The sequence below is a fragment of the Ammospiza nelsoni genome, chromosome 3 (genome assembly GCF_027579445.1).
Source record: "Ammospiza nelsoni isolate bAmmNel1 chromosome 3, bAmmNel1.pri, whole genome shotgun sequence".
NCBI lineage: Eukaryota > Metazoa > Chordata > Aves > Passeriformes > Passerellidae > Ammospiza > Ammospiza nelsoni.
The window spans coordinates 109,042,191-109,064,152 of NC_080635.1; the positions used below are offsets into that span (position 1 = coordinate 109,042,191).

General features: G+C 39.3%; 1 protein-coding gene across 2 annotated transcripts in view; it reads left to right on the top strand.

The window, feature by feature from the left end:
* The window catches only part of CRYBG1 (crystallin beta-gamma domain containing 1), a 95,733-nt gene that overhangs the window by 23,502 nt on the left and 50,269 nt on the right, over positions 1 to 21,962 (top strand). For both annotated transcript variants that reach the window (XM_059468906.1, XM_059468907.1), the window contains exon 2: positions 7,957 to 8,086. In XM_059468906.1, the coding sequence (XP_059324889.1) occupies positions 8,051 to 8,086 (36 nt within the window). In that variant the 5' untranslated portion in view covers positions 7,957 to 8,050. The remainder of the gene's footprint in view (positions 1 to 7,956; positions 8,087 to 21,962) is intronic.

Consider the following 21,962-nt stretch of genomic DNA (forward strand, 5'->3'; position numbering starts at 1 on the left):
AATGCTTAAACTCACATAAAAGAGCAGGTGGGGAAATGCTGCAAGTGTGAGTCTGGACCTTCAAAAGCATTTTCATGTCCCTGAATTTGTAAACAGCCTTCTGTATCTCCCAGTGTAGCTACAGAAAGTAGGAAAATGATGCAGTAACGTGATGTTTCTGTTCCTCAAGTCATGGTGAGTCAATATGAACAAAGCAAGACAAGCATCATGTGTTTAAAGAAATGAGTGATGCTGACTTTTTGTCTCCTCAGTCAAACTGCTTCATCTGGTTCTTTGAGCTTCTTACTATATAAAATGAGATATTACCTGTGTTAGGTAACTCAGTGTGATGATTATTGTTTATACAATGCTTTAAAGCTAGGCCAGAGTATAAATATCAAGATGAGCTTTTCGCTCATTGAGATAGTCCAGTGCAGCATAGTTACAATTGGCTGAGGGGCAGGGATATTATTAGTTCATTGCCCACCAAAACTGGAATTTAACTTTTCTTGGGCTTGCTGGATGCTACTGTAATATTTATTAGACATGATTTGTTTTATATTACTACAAAGCAACAAAGTTCATTATATATTTTCTCTGGCACAACTGTCAAAACAATTTCATAGGCTATCAAAAGTTGCCCATACTTACACATATTCAAGGAATCAGGTTTCCCCTGATGGGTTTCTCTGTACAGATTCATTTTTTCCCAAAAGTTAGGAATTGAAAAATTACAGCAGAAAATTTCAGGAATATTTTACAAGGCCAGTTTTTCATAACCAACTTTAGCTGTCTCCCAGACATGGCTGTGTACATGAAGCTGATGTAAAGTCAGCACTTGGCTGTGGGAGGAACGGAGTGGTTATTGAAGGCATCATGGGTTTGTTGGGGCACACCTGGCATCTATGTAGAGGTGCCACCCAGTGGCTGGATGATAATAATGAGCTTTTCTGATTAATTAAAAAAGGCCAAAAAAAGGGGGGAAAAAAAACTACTTAAAGGAGTACATCTTATATTAATATTGTACTAAGTTTTGGGATTTTTTTTTAAACATCGCTATCAGCACAGAGTTCAGTTTCACAAAAAAGTAGTGACTGACAAAATTTGTTAATGGTCTTCAAATTACAGAAAAAAAAAAGAGCTTCAGTAATTTGAATAGTCTCCAAGTGATGAAATGACAAAACATATTTCTCCTTTGAAATGAGGTTTTAGAAAGTGGATCAGTACAAGTTCCAGTTATTTTGTACCAAACCAAATTTTTGTTTGTTGTTAAACTGTAATTTTTCCTATGCAAATGAGGGCTAGAAATACAACTAGAGGGGAGTGATTGTGGTAGGTATCAACTGAAATTTATGATGTATCTCCTCATAGGAATGTCAATACAGAATGATAGTAACCTGGTTTGTAGACATAAAAAGTGAGTTACTGTGAAGATAGTTAAGATACAAAGATACTTAAGACAGCAAGATACAAAATTAAATCTATTACAGTCAATTCCATAGTTGGGAACATTAGGAGGCAAAATGGTGAAAGGGTGAATGAGCATCTGGCAGAAGCCTGGTATAGGTAAAACTCTATGCTACTATTCATCAATATTTTAACTAGTTATATAATGACAGATTTCTGGGCAGCTAACTCCATCATTCATTAAATTTCCAGATTATCTAGCAGATAACCTTATAATTCAACTTTGTAGTTGGATTTTATAATTCATCTTTCTGAAGTGTCTTTACTGGATTTTTTTTCCTAGTTAATGGAGGTGCTAAAAAAGTTTAAACATATTTAATAATTGCAGTAATTTCTATGACAGAGGGGCTTTTTGATTTTCTAAAACGGAAGAAGATCAGTTGGAATAAGAAAGCAGAAGCTGCTTGGATTCACTGTGTTAAAGATTTGGCAGAGCAGCACTGTGTCTGTGTTAGCACTCAGAAAAACATGTTTTGAAGGCCTAATGACTGTAGCATTTCCAGCTGCTTGCTGTTTGAAGTGCAGGAAAGCCAGAAGCTTGGAGCCATTTCATCTCATGATGAAGTTGCTCAGAGCTTCAGCAAACTGCCAAATGCAAACAAATACATTTAATAACCTGAAATTAATATATTGTACTGGGAAGGCAGTAGAAAGAAAAAAACAAATACATGTAGGAATGGAAGTGGACAACAAGTACGACAAGTTTGTGGTGTGAAGGTGGCTCAGAAAAGCTCTGTGCAGTCTTTGTGTGAGCAAATGTATCGTGGAACAAAGCGACGAGGCAGCAGACCTGCTCTTTGTGGTTTTTTGTGTGAGTCGAGCAGGGACACTGCGGGCAGCTCTGGACACTGCTTTGCTGGAGAGGTCTTGTCAGAAGGAAACAGAGAGGAGAACATGGGAATTCCTTCACAGAACAGGAAGATGATGCTAAATAATGGTTGTGAGTGAGAGATACAGCTGAAGCCTGCAAGTATTTAAATGGTGTGAATTTGCCAAACAAAGGAAGGAATGATTTAGGCTGAATTAGTAAGGTAGAGTGGAGTAACTATAACAAGGAGTACTTTTAGGTGAGGTATTAACCCTGTTATTAAGACATATGAGAAAACACCTTGAAGTAAGCCAGTAGGAATACTTCTGTGCTGACAAGATGTGACCTAAGGTAGTTTAAAAAGACTTTTCTATCTCTAGGATCTAGAACAGTGGAGGCAGAAAGGTAAAACTCAATTCACCTGTGAATCTGAAGCCTGGCCATTAGATGGCAGGGTGCTGGCACAAGAGGCTGTGTGCCTCCCCACCACTTCTCAGTGCCATGCCCAAGGAGGAGCTCTGAGCCAAACATCTGTCCCAAGGCCTGGGAGAAGTTTGAAATGCTCAGTTTCCATATAAAAATCACACACACACACATATCCTGTCACTCCCACAATAGAAGGACATGCAGTACATATCCCCCAAGCACACATCTGTTCAAAGACATGTGTCTTCTCCAGATTTCCACCCCTTGAAACTCTGTGTGAGTAGGTAGGTGTGTGCAAGAGGTGTCCCAGCATAACAACCACTTTGTGTAACAGAGCTGAAGTTGGCCCTTCTGTTCTGTGACCAGGGACACAGAAGTGGGATTGCTGAGGCAGTGAGAAGAGGTGATATAGATGTGGTAAGCAGCTTGCTGCAGACTGTTCAGGGAGTCCACATACTGGTTCTGTGGAAAAGATGACAGAAAGAATAACAAGCAGTAGCTTTGTATGGAAAACTTCAGCCCAGAGCAGGCTGTTTGAAATGCTCAAAATATATTAAGGCTGTAACGACAGCAACTCAAATAATGCACAATTAAAAACCCCTTGTTTAAAACAGCCTGCACAGCTAAAGGATCTGCCCCAAGGAGTGATCCTTATGGATGCATCCACAACTCTTTTGCCTCTGGAGTGAACTGTTTGTGTTTGTGCTGCCTAACATTTGACCTGGGTCTGATGCCCCCATGGCTCTAAGATTGTAATTATATTTTTGTGGCTTCGGTTCAAAGTGTTTGAAGTAATGTGAAGGTTGCTTTGCTGCCTGCAAGACTGGTGTTTTAATAGTATTATGCCAAAAGTATGCTGCATGCTGTGGGGTGTGGGGCGCACAGAGGCTGTCTGAGGACAAGAGGCTGGTTGGGATGGTGGAGGGCAGGAGAAGCCACTATTGGTCTAGTCCTATCCTTGCTGGGACATCCTCAGGGCAGTCTGGATGATCCACAGAGCTGGAAAAGCCTTGGCTTTTCCTCGGAGAGAAGCAGTCTGTCTCCTTCAGGAAGAGTCCAAGCACACGGTGCTGCATGTGTGGAACGGCTGGCAAGGGCACCAGAACCAGGGAGGTAAAATATTTGTTGGCATAGATGCATCTATCATAGTCATGAGCACTGAGGTGGTGGATGAACCAGCGAAATGCCCCTTACTGCTCTTCATATTGTTCTGTGTTTTACAGTAAATCTTTAGTCAGTCATTTTGCTGATCAAATTGGTATTTGCTGCTCCCAGGGAAAAATTCTAGTCCTGATATGGTGTGGGAGGGGGAAGACTGGGTAGAGGATCTGAATAAACAAACAAAATATCTTTCCATTGTAATCAAGTTGTTCTTGCTCATGCATGCTCTCTCTTAAAAAATGATCTCATACTGTGTTGATTGAAAAGTGGGAATTAATAGGCAAGAACAATATAGTGGATACAGACTGCAGAAAAACAGCATATGGGAGATGGATTGCAGGGCTGAATATGATGGATTATGAGGGAAGCCATGTCTGTAAAATTTATAAGGATGCTAGTTTAGTAAGCATTGTTAGGTTAAAATGTATGGCAACCCACTCTCTTCTTTTTGTTAGTGAGTTGTTTGCTCATTGTTCCTACATTTTCTTTACATGTTTTGTATACAAGCTATTTCCCTTCAAAATTATTTGTAATTGTATGTTAAGATAGTTAATAAGATAACATTGTGTTGCTACTAAGGATTAAGGCATGGACAGGTAAGAGTGATGGGGCCAAACTGTGTGGTCTGCAGCATAGAGAGAGCACTGCCAGGTCAGTTCCCATCTGGTGGTTTCCTTTTCAAGTCAGTAGTTGTACTGTAAATCAGGTAAAGAGAAGATGGATATAATTACAGAACTTTTCCTTCCTCCTTTTCATGCCTCATGCTCCCTCCAAAAGCTTGATAATTTCTAAGGCCTCCCTCTTTCTCTTTGCTTCACTGTAAAATTAGTTATTACTGTAAGTAATAGCTGTATGAAAATGTGTGCTGGTTTTGGCTGGCATAGAGTTAATTTTCTTCATGATAGCAGGTATGGGGGGTATGGTTTGGATTTGTGCTGGAAACAGCAGAGGTAACGTGGGGCTGTTGTAGTTACTGCTGAGCAAAATGTCTGGGAGGGTTTCATAACATACTCAGTGTGTTGCAAGCACCTTCTCCCCCCAGAGCCTTGGGGCTCTGAGCAAGTGGGAATGGTTACACAAACACGCCTGGGTGAGAAAAGCCAGGGTGTGGGTTGACAGTGCCTCAGTTTCCCTATGGTGACTGTCCCCCACCTGCCCTTGCCCCACAGTGAGTTTCCCCACCGTGCATTGGGGTGAGCTGCTCTGCATCTGGGCTGGAAGGAGAGAATTTGGCTGGGCAGCTGGGGCAGAGGAGGTGCAGCCCTGTGCCCTCACACCCTGTCTTGCCCTCGGGAGCTTGTGTGTGTGCCCATGCCTTGGGGCGGGAAGCGTACTGCAGCGTTTCCCTGGAAAACTGCCCAGTGCCATAAAGGAAAACTTGGAGGCTCTGGTGAGCTCAGCTCGTCAGCAGATTGTTGGGAGGATAGACTTCAAACTGTGAAGAAATTCAAAGAGCACCTTTTCTCACCTGTTTGGAAATCTGGAGCTGGCTGTTTTCCAGTGCAACATCTTTGGGTTGAAACCTCCCAGGCTGCTTCTGTCAGCTCTGGTTTTTGGTGTGAAATTGTGTCCTTTGAAAAGAAAGATAGCTGAAAGAATCAGTGCTGCTTCTGAAAGCAGCAGCTTTCTGGCTACCACATCACAGACATTCCAGCACCCTGAGGTCTAGTGGTGTCTCAGGGACTGATGGCCATCAGGAGTGGGCACAGGGGACAAGGCATGAGGATGTCCCCAAGGAGGCCCAGCCTTCATTGGTGGAAGGGAGCCAGCAGGTGCCTCCCAGGTGGATGTTGCTGCCTTGCCTGGGGACCAGCACAGCCCCCTTCTGGAGCAGGACAAAGGATATCCTGGTGAAATTTCCACCTACGAAATGTTTGCTTCCAGAGCTTCCTCTGGCTTCCTTTTGGCATTTGGCATTAGTGATGTGTTATTTTCTGACACAGGTTCATTGTGTACCACTTGGGATGCAGATGCTTGTCCCAGCCCAGCAGCACCATGGCAGATGGTGGCCTCTTGCAGAGTGTCAGTGTCACCTCAACAGTTGACACCTCTTCCATCCACTTCCCTTGGTGTGCCATTATTTTCCTCCTCCTCACCCTGACTTCTTGTGCGGACTTCAGCCAAACACCTTCCTGGTCTCCTGCTCATATCACGTCACTTGTTCCATTGCTCTGGGTGACGGGGTTGACAGTCCCCAGCCTACTGTTGCTCCCTTCAGCAGTATTGACCATGGACAGGGTAGGTAGGGTGCCACAGGATCTTCCAGCACTACCTGAGCAGCTTTTTAATGTGACTTTTGAATTTTCTCACATGCAATGTGTGTGGAACCACCCCAAAAGCAAGCTCTATCAGGGGAGGCAGAACATGAAAATCAAGATGGACAGCTCAAAGTCAGCTATGTCCTGGGGAAGGTAACCAGCTATTAAGAGTGATGCAGTTTCTTCCTTAGAAATAGGTAAATAAACAAAATAATTGCACATGTTTATTGGGATATGTGTTAAAATGTCAAAACATTTTCACCACAATTATGCAATAAACTGAACAACTTTATAAATACGCCTGAGGCTTTTCTGCTCACTTATTCACTCTTTGAAAACTCTATATGAAAGTCAGTTATAAAACTGAATTTGCAAATTAAGCTGTACAAACAGCTGGATTTGGGACAATATGATGAGTCTAGAAAAGAAGCCTGTGGGAAAAAAGTAGTTTTGCTCCAACCAAAATGGAAAATATGCATATTTTGAGGACAAAACAAAACAAGAACATTTTGAAACTTTCTTTTTTTCTGTGAAAGCAAAATATTTGATGAGTGTATTTTTTCTGCCTAGAGATCTTTCAATGCTTCAAACTGGGGTGAGTCCATTGGATGGCTGACACTGAGGTGGTTGCCTGTGAGGCTCCACTTGCCCTGTGAGGAGAAGGTGGAGAATTGGGGCTTGTTCAGTTTTGGAGAGGAGACAGCTTTGGGTGTAATGGAGACGACCCCAGACTTTGGACAGTGGTGCATGGTGGGAAGACAAGAACAAAAAGTTGATAAAGGGAGACTCAGATTAGATGTAAGAGAAAACATTTTCACTGTTGTCCAGAGAGGTTGTGATGTCTCTGCCCTTGCATATTTTCAGGGGTTGGTTGGGTAAAGTCCTGAGCAACCTGATGTGTTCCCATAGCTGAGCCCACTTCAGGCAGGACATTGCACCAGAGACCTCTTGGGGTCCCTTCCAACCTAAACTGTCCTATGAAAAATTCAGTCAAATTTTGAAATAAAAATATCAAAATACATACCATTTTTAAAAAGCTGCATTTTAACCAACTGTTAAATTATCTAAAGAACAAAAATATATAAACTGTTATATTTATCAACCTTGTAATAAAACTATCTTCAGAGAATTCTGGATTCTTGCTACTTTGACTTTTCAGACAGTGAAATGGAAGAGATTTTATAACTTGGTCAGTTTTTACTATTTTATTTCTCTCTTGAGAGGAGACTAAGTGAACTTTTTCACATCCTTTGGATTCAGAATTTGAAATTTACCATGGTGGAAAAAACATAACCAAGTTAGATTCCTTAAGTTTTAGGACTGACTTGCTTGAAATGAATGTATTTCTTTAAAGATTGTATACACTTTTGTTGGGACAGCCTCTTCCCAATAAGTGACTTGTTCTGAGAATTCAACTGATCCTTTACTGAGACGATTTCCAGAAGGAAAGTGAACGGAACATGTGATGTAATGTGGAGCTGTAAACTCCAAATGTTGTAATCTGCTGTCTCTGAAGAGGTGGAGTGACAGGAGATAAGATGACTAATTTTTCTGCCTTGTGGCTCTGATGTGGTTATCCTGCTGAGTGTTGTATTTGGATTTTGGTTGTTCCATTATCAGGAAAAAGCTGACAAGTTAGTTTCAGAGACCTAAAGCAGGTGGGATAAATTAATGTCTAAGAAGAGGAGCAAGTAGCTTAGCTAAAATAACGCAGTAAACTTTGCAAGTACCAGAAGCCTGGAACCATTGCAACAGGAAAAAAGATCTTAGTGTTTTATCAGAAATACAGCAAACACTGACTCATGTGTTTTTTTTTGCTAGGATGCATTAACTGAGCCATGTTTCCTCTCGTTGCAGGTACTATGATGTGTCGGGCAGGCGCTGCACTGCTCAGGAGAACCAAACACCCTCAGTAATCTGCCCCCACTCTTACGCCCTCCCAGCGATATCAATGTCTACTGCCTCACTGCCAGCAGCACTTAGAAAGGTAGGAGAAAACGAAATATATGTGTTTGTATAAATACAGATAAACACACTTACATATATCATGAAGGTGTCTACTCTGAAAACAGAATTTAACCCAAAGTATAATTGTAATCTTCCTTTAGAAGGCCTGTGTTTGAAGTACTGGAAAAATTTCAAATTAGTAACATGTACGGAAATAAGGAAGGTACATAATGACTTCAGCTGGCATGAAGAGACAAAAAAGAAAATGGCTCGAGGAGATCTTCCACATGCTCCCACAAACCATATAGCTTTTTCCTTTTGTTCATAAAAACATGTAAGCCAAAATAATAAAGGAACAACACCTACATTTCTATGGTTCCCTCCTTACCCCATACTGTTTTTCTCCCAAATTTGCCCTAAACCAGGACACTCGGTAAGTCTTTTTCCCAGAGAAGGAGGAATGGCTACATGTTTGTTTCTACTGTTCATTTAGCTCATGTAGTGTTACTCATTTGCTTGGCAGCAGTATTACTGCATGGAAGCAAGCTAGGGAAAATGCTAATTACTCCTGTTCTAATGTGAGAACTTAATTTCAGATTGCAGACAACGTTGTGCAATGCCATTCTTGTCTTTATTGTAATGTTTCCGTGGAGAGAGAAATACTATTTTTCCACATTAACAAAAGTACTCAGCAGGCCAGTAATTGAAAAAGTTTCTTTCTTCTTGGTTGTGGAACTAATATTCATCTGAATATATTTGATGAAGGCTTAAAATATTCTGTCTTTAAAACAAACACATTTATTTTTCAGTCTTCTCAAGCCAGAAAAATCTCATCTACTAACTTCTGCATTTGGAAAAGACTCATTGGTCTTTATCTGAATACAGAAATTACACAACCCCCAAATACCCCTTTTGGTCTCATTCAGGATCTTAGTTCTATTGGTACTGTTGAAATATCCTACAAAAAGATCTCAGTTCTTCACAAAACAGCAAAATAGCACATTTACTGTGCTGGGGTGACATTGCATTGTAGCAGAGCTAGCTGTGAAATTGGCTTTCCAACAGAAAAAATTGCTGTTCACCCTACTGCTGTCTTGCATGTTAGCTTCTTCCAGGGACTTCTAGAAAAGCAAATAGATGTTTGATATTTTTTAGTGGAAAGAATAGGAGGGTTCAGCTGTTGCTTAGAAAGCTCTAAGTTGGCATTTAATTCTTCTTTTGGAAAAATTTGTTCATACAGCTAAATTAAATGGTTAGGGTGTCATTTCTCTAACCTGGAATCAATCAATTTTTACTAAGAACATTTAAAGCCTTTTAAATGAAGCTCCTGAAAGTAAGTGAGACTAGGCCCCATAATTTTATACTTTGATGTATAATGCAGAAGTCTGATTATTAGATAAATTATAAAATCAAGGAAAATGCCTGGGGGGTGTTCATGTGTGTGTGTGAATTCAGCAGTTTCTTTTGTATTGGGATAATCTCCTAATATGTGTAATGACACAGTCACCTGCTGATGACAGATGGTTTATGGGGATTGGGATTTAAGGAAGCCCTGCCTTCCCTCGGCATTTCTTGTGGGAGAGTGGTAGAAAATGGTGGATTAGAAAACATAAGCTGTTTGCATCAGGCTCCTCTCTGTTGCTGTTCTTTCTATGGAAATCTGTTCATAAGCCTTTCAAAGGTAAATGTACTGAGTAGAGTCTTGCAGAATAATGTACCCAGACTAATTTGTTTTATCCTCTGTTTTTGCCTAATTCATATTATTCCCTTTACCTTGGGTAATTAAGAACTGACTCCAGCAATGACTAAGACAAGCTCTCCTACATTTTTTTGTTAATTAAACAGTCTTCCTATAAAATCTTGCTTATCAGTCTTTGGAGCTCGTAAAAATTTAGTTTTGTTTTCTGGGCAAAAAAATTTAATTTGATTTTGCTTCTTTCCTTTTTTATGGTAGTGGCTATTAAATGATGGTGTTCACTTTCACCTAGATTGCCTTGCCCTCTCAGCCAGTTCGTGCCCTACTAGTCAGCAGAAGATCTAAAATAGCCACTCCCTTAATGGTTTTCTTTACCTTAAAGAAAAAGCTGTCCCCAGCGTATTCCAAGAACTTGTTGGACTGTCTCCTTCTTGTATTTATTTTTCAACAGAAAAAAAATTAATTTCAAGAAGTAATTAAAACCATCAGGTTCTGTCCTTTTGGATGCTTCCCTTGTGTGATCAAAAAAACAAAACTTCTCTCCACCCAAAAACTAGTATAATAAAATGCTATCATAGTCTACCCTGGTTTTCCCTTTCCATCTTCTTCCAGGATTGTTTAACAAATCTTCATCTCGCCTCTTCCTGTACTTCACAGCAACTGTTCTCGATGCTCAAGTGCAACTTTGTTTCTCTTTCTTTTTGTTTGACTTCCAAAGTGATAGTAAAACAGCAGGATATTAAAAACTGTTGAAGATTACTTGCTTGATAGTATCACTCAGTGAGTAAATGTTGTGTTGCCCAAATTATATGGCAAAAATACTTATTTTACTACATCCTTTCCTTAGGAAAAGAGAGGTATCCTTCTGTAACAATATTTCTTTCTCATCAAATACTTCTGGTGTTGATTCAGACATTCTTCTGGTTCTGTACAGATTTCCACTTTCTTTTCCTTTGCAAGGCCTTTTGGAATCTGTAATTTTGTTTATTGTTAGCTTCTGATTGGAACAACCAAAAATGTCAGTTCTATAACAATGAAAGAGAGATTCAGAGTGCTCCTATAAAAATACAAATTGCATATGTTTATTAAGTCGCTGGAGGTAATCTATGAGAAATAAAAAATCATAAATTTGAGTATATATTTCATTTTTGGGTTTGATCCCCTTATAGGCCATTCACTTAAAAGTTGGACTTGATTATCCTTCTGAGTCCCTTCTAACTCAGAATATTCTGTGATTCTGTTTGATTCTTGACTTTTCTAGTCCTTTGCTATTTAATGTGCAAAACATTTGTTTCATGAAATTGAAGATTAGCTGGTTTTCCTCTGGTATTTTGGCAAATAGACTTTTGATAACAGATTATTAAATATTAAAAAGTCCTCAGAAATAATTTCTGGATGAGAATTTCATTCTCTTTGGATAAATAATAATTTCTAGATGTCAGATCCATGAAATACACTATTTCTAGATTCTAAAACTCAGCTTATTCCCTTTCCCAAATAATGCATTACATCACTGGTTACATTTTCCAGTTTTGCTAGTTGAAGCTAAATGGAGCATTTGGAGCATTTCACTTCAGTTTGTTTGCAAGTGAAGGGAGAATGGCTTTCTTAGACTCCTGTTTATATCTACAATGTCTGTGTGGATTCACATTGAGGATTGCCTGAGCTGTCATATAGCCTACACTGCATGAAGTAGATAGCTGTGGCTATGATTTTATTATCTGGTTTTTATATCTTTTAGACTTATTAATAAAACAATGTGGCCAGTGTTCTCACTATGAATGAAGAAACAACTTCCTGAATGTTTGGCTCATTTCATTCTCTTTGGATAAATAATAATTCAATTTGAGAACCAAATCATGGATGAAATGTGTGTTTTGCAATCATGCAGCTTCAGCAGGGACAAAATACTGATACCAAGGGTGAAGGTTCTACCTGTGCTATGGCAAACTCAAATGACCTTAAATTATGTAGTTAAAGACAAACACAGGTTAAGCTGATAGGCTTCTGTATAGTTACACTGAAAGGCATTTATTCCGCTAGAGAACAATTTCAAATTTAGATTGGCTTCTGCTGATAGTAAAATGAGTGAATGAAAATAGAGTTTGTATTGCTTCATTATTTATATATTTCCTCTGCATTAGGAATAATGAACACAAAAATCTAGACTTTAAAATTCCATGTGAAATACTTAGGTTTCAACATCTTTTTTTCTAAGTCACATCTGTGTGCTCTAATGCTTTCTCTGCTCTTATATTCAGGTGTTGATTAGTCATATTTTCAGATTTATAACCAGGTACCTGTCCAAAGGTTTCTCAGTATTTTTCATCTAGATAAGAGTTCTCACACCTACTTGCTACCTGAGCGCAGCCACTGCCTTTCACACAAAGATTCGGTTCTATGACATGAATATTCATTGAAGGAAACGGGGTGGAGTACTTCTAACACCCAGGTGTGGCTATGGAAGCACATTTTGATTCTGTGTCAAATTACTGGATTTAATGAGTTTATTCTATCGCTGCCTTTGCCGCATTCCTGAGACAGCAGATATGCAGATCCCTAATTCCTCCTGCTCTTGTAACTCATCTTTCAAGATGATAGTTCATCAAGGCCTAAGATATTTTCATGTTAGGATTCCTCATCTGCTGCTTTAATTTTTGTCTGCCTTGCTCAGAGAAATGTTAGCAAGACATTCAGCCTAGCTCGTCATACTGCTTTTTCTTACAGTGGTTTGTTTTCTCAAGAAATAACAAAACCTGAAGTCTGTTTGGGATCCATGGGGTTACTAAATTACCTCCCAGAGTTATGTTTAAATAGTAGAAAGAAAGCATTTTGTACTGTCAGTTGATAAACTTCCGTACCAAGTAAGTGAAAAAGCAGGTGAGTCACTTTCCAAAGTAACAGACAACAAAATTATCAGTTCATGGATAGGTGAGAGGAACCTGTCCACAGGAGAACAAGCTGTTGCCTTGAGGTTCACCCCAATTTTTAATAGATAAGGCCTCTCAGTGGTTAACCAATCTCCTCCCAGAATTTAAGACCGAAAGAAGAGAAGGCCTCCTTGGAACAGAAAGCTAAACAAAACCTGGTAGCCAAGGTCCTACAATGTGAGTCATGCAGGGGCTGACAATATTTGCTGGTGCTGGTTTTCTGAAAGGAGAAAAAAGCCCCACAATTTCAAGAGAACACAAACCTGCCTTGTGCAAAGACTGAAGGGAGAAAAGGACAGGAAATTATATGACACTGTAGCATCTTTTTCTTTTGAGGTGAAGGGGAGTTAGAGGAGGGCAGTCACCTAAGAGAGGCCTAGGTGAGGCAGGGGGCTGGGTTTCTCCTTGGTTTTGTTTTGGTTTCTTTTACAATCTAGATGGTTCCTCCCTCAGCTGTTTGGAATAGGTTATATCTTTCCAGATAATTAAATGTTGCAGCAGGACAAATTTTTATTGTATTACCTGGAAAAAGACAGGGAAGAAATCCTGCCTGGTGCTGTGCTGCATGTCTGGATTCTTGCCAAAGTTTTTATGTGTTTAACTACACTTATGCTCAACTTTCTTTTCCTCTTCTTTGGTATAACTGTTGTGTTATAAAAAATAGTGGTAAAAATGCTGTTATTCCTTGTGTGGGAAATGTGGCCAGGGCACTCAGGGTGTTTGTGCTCCTCTCTGAGAGGGCATGCTCATTGCAGACAGGTCTTTTGCTACCAAGTGATTCCAGTCACCATCCTTCCCCAAGTGTAACTTGTTTCCCTGAAATAATGGTCACACTTTCCACCTCCCTCTCAGGCTTAACCAGTTGAATAATTTTCCTTTCCTTTTTTATTTCTTTTCTTCCTTTTAATTTTTTTTTTCTATTAGGAATTCTCCCTTGCTAATAGACACATAGATTCAAAATCCCTTGATAATCCCTACACAGAGCTGGCATTCACTTACTCCCTTTTCAGTTACTCATATTTGTGCTCACTCTGCTGGGGCTACTTTTTTATCATGTTTCTCCTCACTATCATCCCTGCAGAGGAGAGAGTAGCTTCCCATGTTTTAAATTTAAAGTATAACTTTTAAGTTCATCATGTAGACAGGTCTGCTTGTGAGAGTTACCTGCGTGTGATGTGCCTCGGGTTCACTAATTTATGGGAAATCTGAATAAATAAACTTCTTTCATTTAAATCAATCAAAAAACAGCAATAAATATTTTATAGGCTAAAATATGTGTAGTAATTTTATTTAAATTTTTATTTATAAACATATACAGATATGTATATATGGGTGTATATTTAAATGTAGATATGAACTGAAGGAGTTTTGGGTGATATTATTCATAAGCCATGGCTTTGGGATTGCTGTCCTGATGTCTTTTGTATCAGTTGAAGAAAACAGTGTATAGAGAGGATGGAAAAAGAACAGATGTGGTGAAGCATGGATCACATGAGAGTTCTTTGGCAACACCCAGAACAGCTACATTATTCATTGTCTGTATGGCTTTTAATAGGATGCTGTAGTGCTGACCAGCACAGTAATTCCTTATTATCCTTTCAATGCAATTTGTTCCTATTCTTGGGCTGCAACCACGATGTGATTTGGACAAGAAAGTGATTGTTAATAGGAGACGAACACTCAAGTCTTTACTTTGAAATTCATGGAGGGGAAGTAATCAAATTCTCAAACCAAACCAGTTGAGTAGGGTGGATGTGGGAAGGGAAAAAGAACACTTCATTTTGCCCTGGCCATGCCAGTATTTCTTACAGGGTTGACAAAGTATTTATACACTTAACAAATATTTAACTTGCTCTGTCCCTTCAATGTTTGGAATTTTTTAAGATGTTTAGCTCTGAGTCATGCTCTGAGATAATTAATACAGAAATATTTTTTCAGATTTATTTAGTTGATAAATATGCAATGCATAATTAAAAACACAACATCACCATAAACATTAAGGAAAATTTAAGTCACAGTGATGTCTCCCACAAACACTTGTGTTCCAAAAAGCCACTGTATATTAATTTACTTGTCCACAGTGTTTGGTGAGTAGTGTCATAAACCAGTAAACTGATATGGCATGGCAGATGTTAAAACCCACAAAGCACAGGGGGAATAATTTGAATATAACTTCTATCAAAGCTTTTTCTGCAGAGAGAATATTTAGGAGCATGGTCTACAGAGGCATAATGGCAGTGTTGACTACCATAAGTATATTTAACTGAAAGGGGTGCTCAGGATCATGGAAACAAAGCAAAATTTACCCTATTATGTCCAGATAATCTCTTTAATACCACCTGCCAGCAAGAACCCCCATGTAGGTGAGCTCTTCCTAAAGAACAGCCCTAAGTAAGACTGGAGGACTGAACTTTGCTTTTGTTAATTCTTTCATTTTGAATAACATATAGTACTGTCTTTTAACACAGACCTTTTTCAACATTAATACTTAAAAATATAGAAGTAGCAGAGCCCTCATATTACTTTTAATACTGCACAGATGCTGTTGTACCTGTAGGAATGCTGAATCAGGACACTTGGGCAGCCAACTGCAATTGTAAGTCAGCATTGGTGAGACTTATTGCACTGATAGAACCTAGATACCGTGTCTGGTTTTATGGAAAATAATAAAGAGGAATGTGATAGGAATTGGTGTACATCAAGCCCATTTGCTTTTGGGCTGTGATAATTGCACATCCATTGCTTTACCTCTGTCTGCTCTTTATTAAGGACTTGATAGGAGGAGGGAAGAGGAGACAAGAGGAAAGCCAGAGAGGAGGGATCAAAAATATGGAACAAAAACAAGCTAAAATCACAAATCAAGAACAATTAATTATTAATAGATTAAATTCACAGCAGATAGGAAAGAAAACTAACCCAAAAATGGAAGTAGGAGTGTTCAGAAGACTGAATAAGCAGATTCTGTCGTTTAAATTCTTTCGGTTACAGGATAAAAGGTTTGTACTTTTCTAGGATTCTGCTGTAAGCCAGGTTTATTTTATGTCTCTGCTTAAAGAACTGCAATTCTGATATTTGCATCCCTAAAAGATTAAGTGATTCATAGTAGAATTGCCTTTCTAACATGATTGATCTGCGACACACAACAGAATTAAGGATTCCTTAGTTTAGAGTATCCATAATGATACAAACCTTTGGTCAAGCATCATTCTGCCCAGATTTCCCAGGACACAGCAGGCATTCATAACACTGCAGCAGAGATTCTCTGGATACAAAGATATGATTCTTTAACAGAGAAAGATAGTGTGTCCTCAACTCAGCCATGTTTCCTAATAGTGAAGACAGAAGAATCAAGCAACTAGTTATACGTGCATATATATATATGCATTGTGTATACTCACTGTGTAGGCAGAGAACCAAAATTCTGAGAAGTCAAGATGTCAAAAAGCTTGGGCATCAGGTCCACTAGAAAATGATCTGATTATTGTGATTTGGCTTTAGCCTGCTGAAGACATGCTCATCCTTTTGTCTTCCAAAAAGTCTGGAAATCTATGGTTAATTACAGCACAAGAAAGGTTCTCAGCTATCCATGACAAAAGCTCTCAGAGTATTGCTCAACAAAATTACTTCTCTGCTTAATAAAATCCTGTGCTGCTGACTAGACTGATGGCATCATGGCAATTTCCTTGTCGGTTAACTTTTTTTTCCATATTCCCAGCTCATTATTTCTCTTATCCCCATGTGAACCACAAATTCACGTCAGTATTAACTTACAAAGGCTTTCATTTTGCTGTTTCCAACATGGCTAAAACACCAACTCTCTTATTTCCTAAAAATAACATCTAGGTTAGGTTATGTCCCATTATTATGGCTGGCTCAGAGAGACCTTGAAAACATCTCTCATATTTCTGCTGCTTTTTGGTGAGATTAATAGGAGAGCATCTAAGCTGTGGCTGATGGTAGGTGTACAGGACTACAGCTGACAATGAACATGGGCCTTAGAGAAGGGCAGAACACAGGAGGGAAGATGGCATGGAGTTATGCATCATTTTCATAGAAGGAACATAGGTCCTGCAGTATTGGTGCAGGAGGAATCTATATTGTAGTCTAATACTTTGGCATTCAAGATGGCAGTGGATGTACTGAGTCAAAAAGGCTTCACCCCTTTAGAATATATTTGAAGGTGGGGATACCAGTAAATTCTTACTCTGACAGACATCTTTCAAGTAGTCACAAAGTTTATTGAGGAGATTGTTGGGGTTTTATATATACAGTTAAAAACACCCAAACGAACTTGAACTTGTATCAGACATTTTGCATTTATTTATTCTTGGCTGGCAACTTAAGACAGCTGTCACTTGGACAATTGTCCTTCCAAGCAATTCAATGCATTCATCTTGATGCAGGTGAAGTATAAAAAGGTTATGTTCAATTCTATATTGGATCTGAATCCTGAATAGTATTCATATTCAGCTCTGTTTGGAATTGAATTTCATCTGAGTTATTGCATGCTCCATATAATATTGTGAACAGATTTAATGGAAGCAGTGGATCAAAATGTGTTTCCTTTAGAGAGGATTAATGATGGCCTAAAGTCATGTGAGCAGTCGTTCTGGAATGTGATAGTGCTGAGGTCTTCAGGGCTGGGCTGCTGAATAAACTACAGTCTCCCAGGCAGGGACAAAATAAAAGGTCTATCAAACCAGCACACGTCTGCGCTTTGCACGAGTGAGATAATGTGGACAGCCACATACTCACTGTGGTATTGCCCAGGGAAGGCAATGAACCCTTCATGCATTGCAAATTGTTTAGGAGGTCTGTCATCAATGATCAAGCATTGACAGTACAAAATGACTGTGGTAATGGTGACATGGGAGTGTGCACCAGGCAGTCTGGTATTATCGGTGACCATCCTTTATCTGCCCCGCCTCTGTGCATCATCGTGCCAAACACGCAGCTACATAGCATTTCAACATTGCACAGGTGTTACTTATGCTAGTATGTAACTTTTCCTTAGGATGACAGCCGGCACTTTACTGCTTTCTTCCCAAGGGTATACTCCTCCCTGCTCTTTCCCTTGGTGAGTAAAGTCCTGTGAAATTGCTCTTTGAATCACCAGGGATTTGTTTCTGGCCTCCATGCTGGGCTGTGCAGTGATCTGCAGTCTGGAGAGCCGAGGACTCATCCTGCATCGTGCTTTTCTTGTACCATTTCCACACTTGTGCAATGTGTTGGAATGGTTTTCAGGACCTTGGCAGCTAGCTCTGCTCTCTCCTTGGGTGTGGCCCTCTTTCCATTTTGCCATGCTACGTGACCAGGTGGCTCACAGTACCCTCAGATCTGAGGAGGTTGCGACACACAGCTTGTGCTAATAGTCCATTCCTCTGACCAGGCTTTTGCCACTTTTTAAGCCGTGTGTGACAATTAGGAATGCGTGTATGCATACATATATGTGTAATTTATTGCTCTGTAGTTCCAGCTGCAGTGTAATAATGGGTTTGAAGAGGGTAGTCATGAAAAACTTCATCTTTCTGCTTTTATTGTCTCAAGAACTGAATTAGAGTGAATAAGCTGGACTGCTTCTTCACTTACCTCTTTAAAACAAGCACTCAACCTGCCATGGCTCAATATCTGCAAAAGCAAAGCATGACCCACTTAAAAAACCAAACTGCCTAAACTACTCTTTCAATAAGATTTAGAGATTGTAAAAGAAATCTACCATTCCTTCAAACTAGTTTTGTTCATACAATTTTCAAAATCACAGGAGGGTAACATTTCACCAGATAAGTTTTCAGTTTGTTGTGGTTACAAATACTATCTAAAGATTTAAATAGAATATAATGTTTTGTACTATAGACTTTGGTTTTTATGATGGAAGTTTGACATCTTAATTTCCTCTGAATCATATGTTATAACATGCAAATGAAAATTTATCTTCTTTTCTTCTCCTCTCCCTTTTTTTTTTGTTCTTTTCCTTTTACCATTTTGCTTTCTAGGAGGGTATATTTGCTGGGAAAAAAAAAAAAAAAACAACAACAAAAGAGAATAATCGTCTCAGAAGAAAACAGAGATTAAAAAGTTAGCTTTTGAAAAGTCTGAAAAATCTGACAAACTATGCCATAAATGTTTAGCAACCAGAGTTCAGATAGAAAGAACATGAAGATCTGTTTAGTTTTTTTATGTTTCCTCTGGAGAAATTTGTGATTTTAAAAGGCTCATCAGAGGTAATTCTGGGTATTTCCCTTCCCTCTTCTCCAGGGAAGTTTTGATGGTTTTGTTTCTGGAAACACGAAGGGTGTCTTTTTTTGTCTGGTGTGTCAGACAGTTTTTATTAGATAAATTTCTGTCTCTAGGACCTGAAAAAGACTCCCACTTTTCAAACATGGGAGATGTGTAGACAGTTTGTGAGGGTTTTTTCCCAAGTGTCTGCCAAGCAAAAGAGAAGCTCCCCCTGCTTGTGGCTGGCTGCTGTTCAGAGCCTTGTGCACAGCTGGGAAACTGAAAAGCTTTGTCAGGTTCACCATGCAGCCAGCTGGGAAAGCCTGGGCTGCAGGAGAGAAAAACAATGGAGTCACCTGCAGAGGAAAAGGGTAGGTAGCTGGAGAAAAGCCCTACAGAGTAGGAGGGATTTGTATTCCCAGCCTTTCCCAACAGGTGCCAAGAAGGCGTGGGAGGGAAGTGGTAGATTAGGGGCAGGGGAGAAGACTCATGCCTGCCTTCTGCACACAGGAAACACTTGTTGTCTACCAGGTTTTAATGGTCGACAACCACCTCCCTCCTGCATTCCAAAGCACCAGCAAATAATGGAGTGACTTTATGCAAAGGGGACTCCAGGAGTTGGTAATGGAGTGGTTTTGCTGTAATTTATATAGAAAGTATCTAAAATAGTTTGAGCCCAACACTAGAACTGTTGTAGCTAAAACTGTGGTTAGTTATGATGCTTTTTGAAGGGTTAGCTTTAAAAGTACCTTTGTCAAATCTGTTGTTCTAAGCCACAGATACCAAAGGCAATCATGGACTATGTTGGATTGGCCTATATCCAAACTAACAACTTCAGAAATTCAAGTGCAGAATCAATAATTCTCTATATTTCTTGACATTTCCTGGAAATCTGGGTGTTTCTGAACTGCACAGTTTCAACCAGTTTAATCTAATTCCTCTTGCATTATTGTTCATCCATAAAATATTTTTTTAGAGGTAAGATGTTATGTGAGTTTTTTAATACCAAGTAGGAATTAGAAATTTCATCCAATTATCCACCAATAACAGTAGTGCAATTTAAATGCTGCTGTAGTTGTATCTCTTTAGTAGCTAACATTTAGCAGTTGAAGTGCACAGTAGCATAATGCAGCCTGACTGTAGTAATTAATCTGTAATAGCAGGAAAACATGTATTTCCCTTTTTTCTTCATAAGTAATAATGTATCTGTTTTCTAGATAGATGCAATGTTTATTTGAATGCTTTCTGCATTAATTAGTTCTGTTTGGAGACTAAAATAAACACACCTAAGAATAAAAATGCATTTCGTGAGAACACTTCCTCTTAGAAGTTTCTCTTGCTTAATGGAGAATATTGCGATATGGAAGTAATTGTGGGATTATAAGCAATGAGTTGGAAGGACTATTCTACTTAATTTACATTTTTGCCCACAACACTATAGGGAACCAGTGGGTTTGGAGCCATTCCCATTTTCTTCATACTGGTTTAATAAAGTTTATTCTAACCAATATTGAGGCACTTCGCTGTAATAATTATTGTAAGAAATCATTTTAATGAATTCCGGAAGCCTTAGGTATATGCTGTTATTTGGAATAAATGCTAAGTTATAGTATTGTAATTCAGATGTAAAATGAGGTATCCAGCTGATTTTTATGAAGTCAGGATAAGATATTTTAGTAATAATAGTTCCTTGTGCTTAAAATTCTTCATCTGTAAATGCTGGAAAATCTGTACATCAAAGAAGTTATCAAGGAGTGTAAACACTTTATACATTTCATAAAAGGGCTTTTTGAAGCTCACAGGCTATCAAACCCAAATTTTCCAAAACAGCTGCTGTGTTGGGCACCTCAATATTGGGGGGCCGACTTGAGACACATTTCAGTTGAAAGGTACCAAATGATACCCTGGTATGAGGTATAATAGTATTTACATCACATGATTTTAATCTGTTTAATGAGAGCTTCTGAGGAGAAGAGAGACTACATTAATTTCATATTTAAATACAGTTTGATTAAGTATTGTCATTTTTCATTCTGCTGAGTAGTTTTCAGAGTCAGAACCATACATTAATTTTTTCTGTCACAGAACCATCACATCAGCTTTCCAAAGCCAGCATGTTAAACATGCAGTTCACTTTGTTGTTTATGAAATTTGGCTTTGATCAAATTAGCAGTCCAATTTGCAGTTTGTTTACTGTCTTTATTATTTCACAATTTAACAGCCTCACCTTAGTAACACAGTGCTCACAAGGATGGCTTTCTGCCTCTTGCCCTGTGACAGCCTATTCTACTGTGCCTGACCTGGGGAAAGTCCCTGTGTTGCTAGCAACAGGCTTTATAGTTTCAGACTATCTGCCACCCAAGGAAAAAATCTCCAGTTTTATAAATCTCAAATTACATAATGAGTTACTTTTAGGTATTTAGAGCTAGAGCTGCTGAAGGACACTTTGGTGCTTAGTTAGTTTAATTCCTTGGGCATCTGTTCCCTAGACTGAATTAAAACTGCAGGTGAGACCTAGGTTTCCTACCTAGTACTGTGAGAAGAACCATAACCTTCCTCTGCTGAGAACTTACAGCCAGTTAAAAGGAAACACTGGGCACAGGAGTGTATTAGCAATTCTGCCTTACTCTTGAGCTATATAGCATCATAGAATATCCTGAGTTGGAAGGGCAAAGCCCAACTCCTGGCCATGCACAGGACACCCCCAGAGTCACACCATGTGCCTGAGAGCATTGTCCGAACATTTCTTGAACCCTGTCAGGCTGGTGCTGTGACCACTTCCCTGGGGAGCCTGTTCCTGTGCCCAGCCACCCTCTGGGTGAAGAATCTTTTCCTGATATCAAACCTAAACCACCCCTGACACAACCTCAGGCCATTCCCTCAGGTCCTGTCTCTGGGCACCACAGAGAAGGGATCAGCGCCTGTCCCTCCTCTTGCCCTCACGAGGTTGTAGACTGCAGTGGGTCTCCCCTCAGTCTCCTCCAGGCTGTACAAGCCAAGTGACCTCAGCCACTCCTCATACAGCTTCTCCTCAAGATCCTTCACCATTTTTGTGACCTTTATTTGGAAGCTTT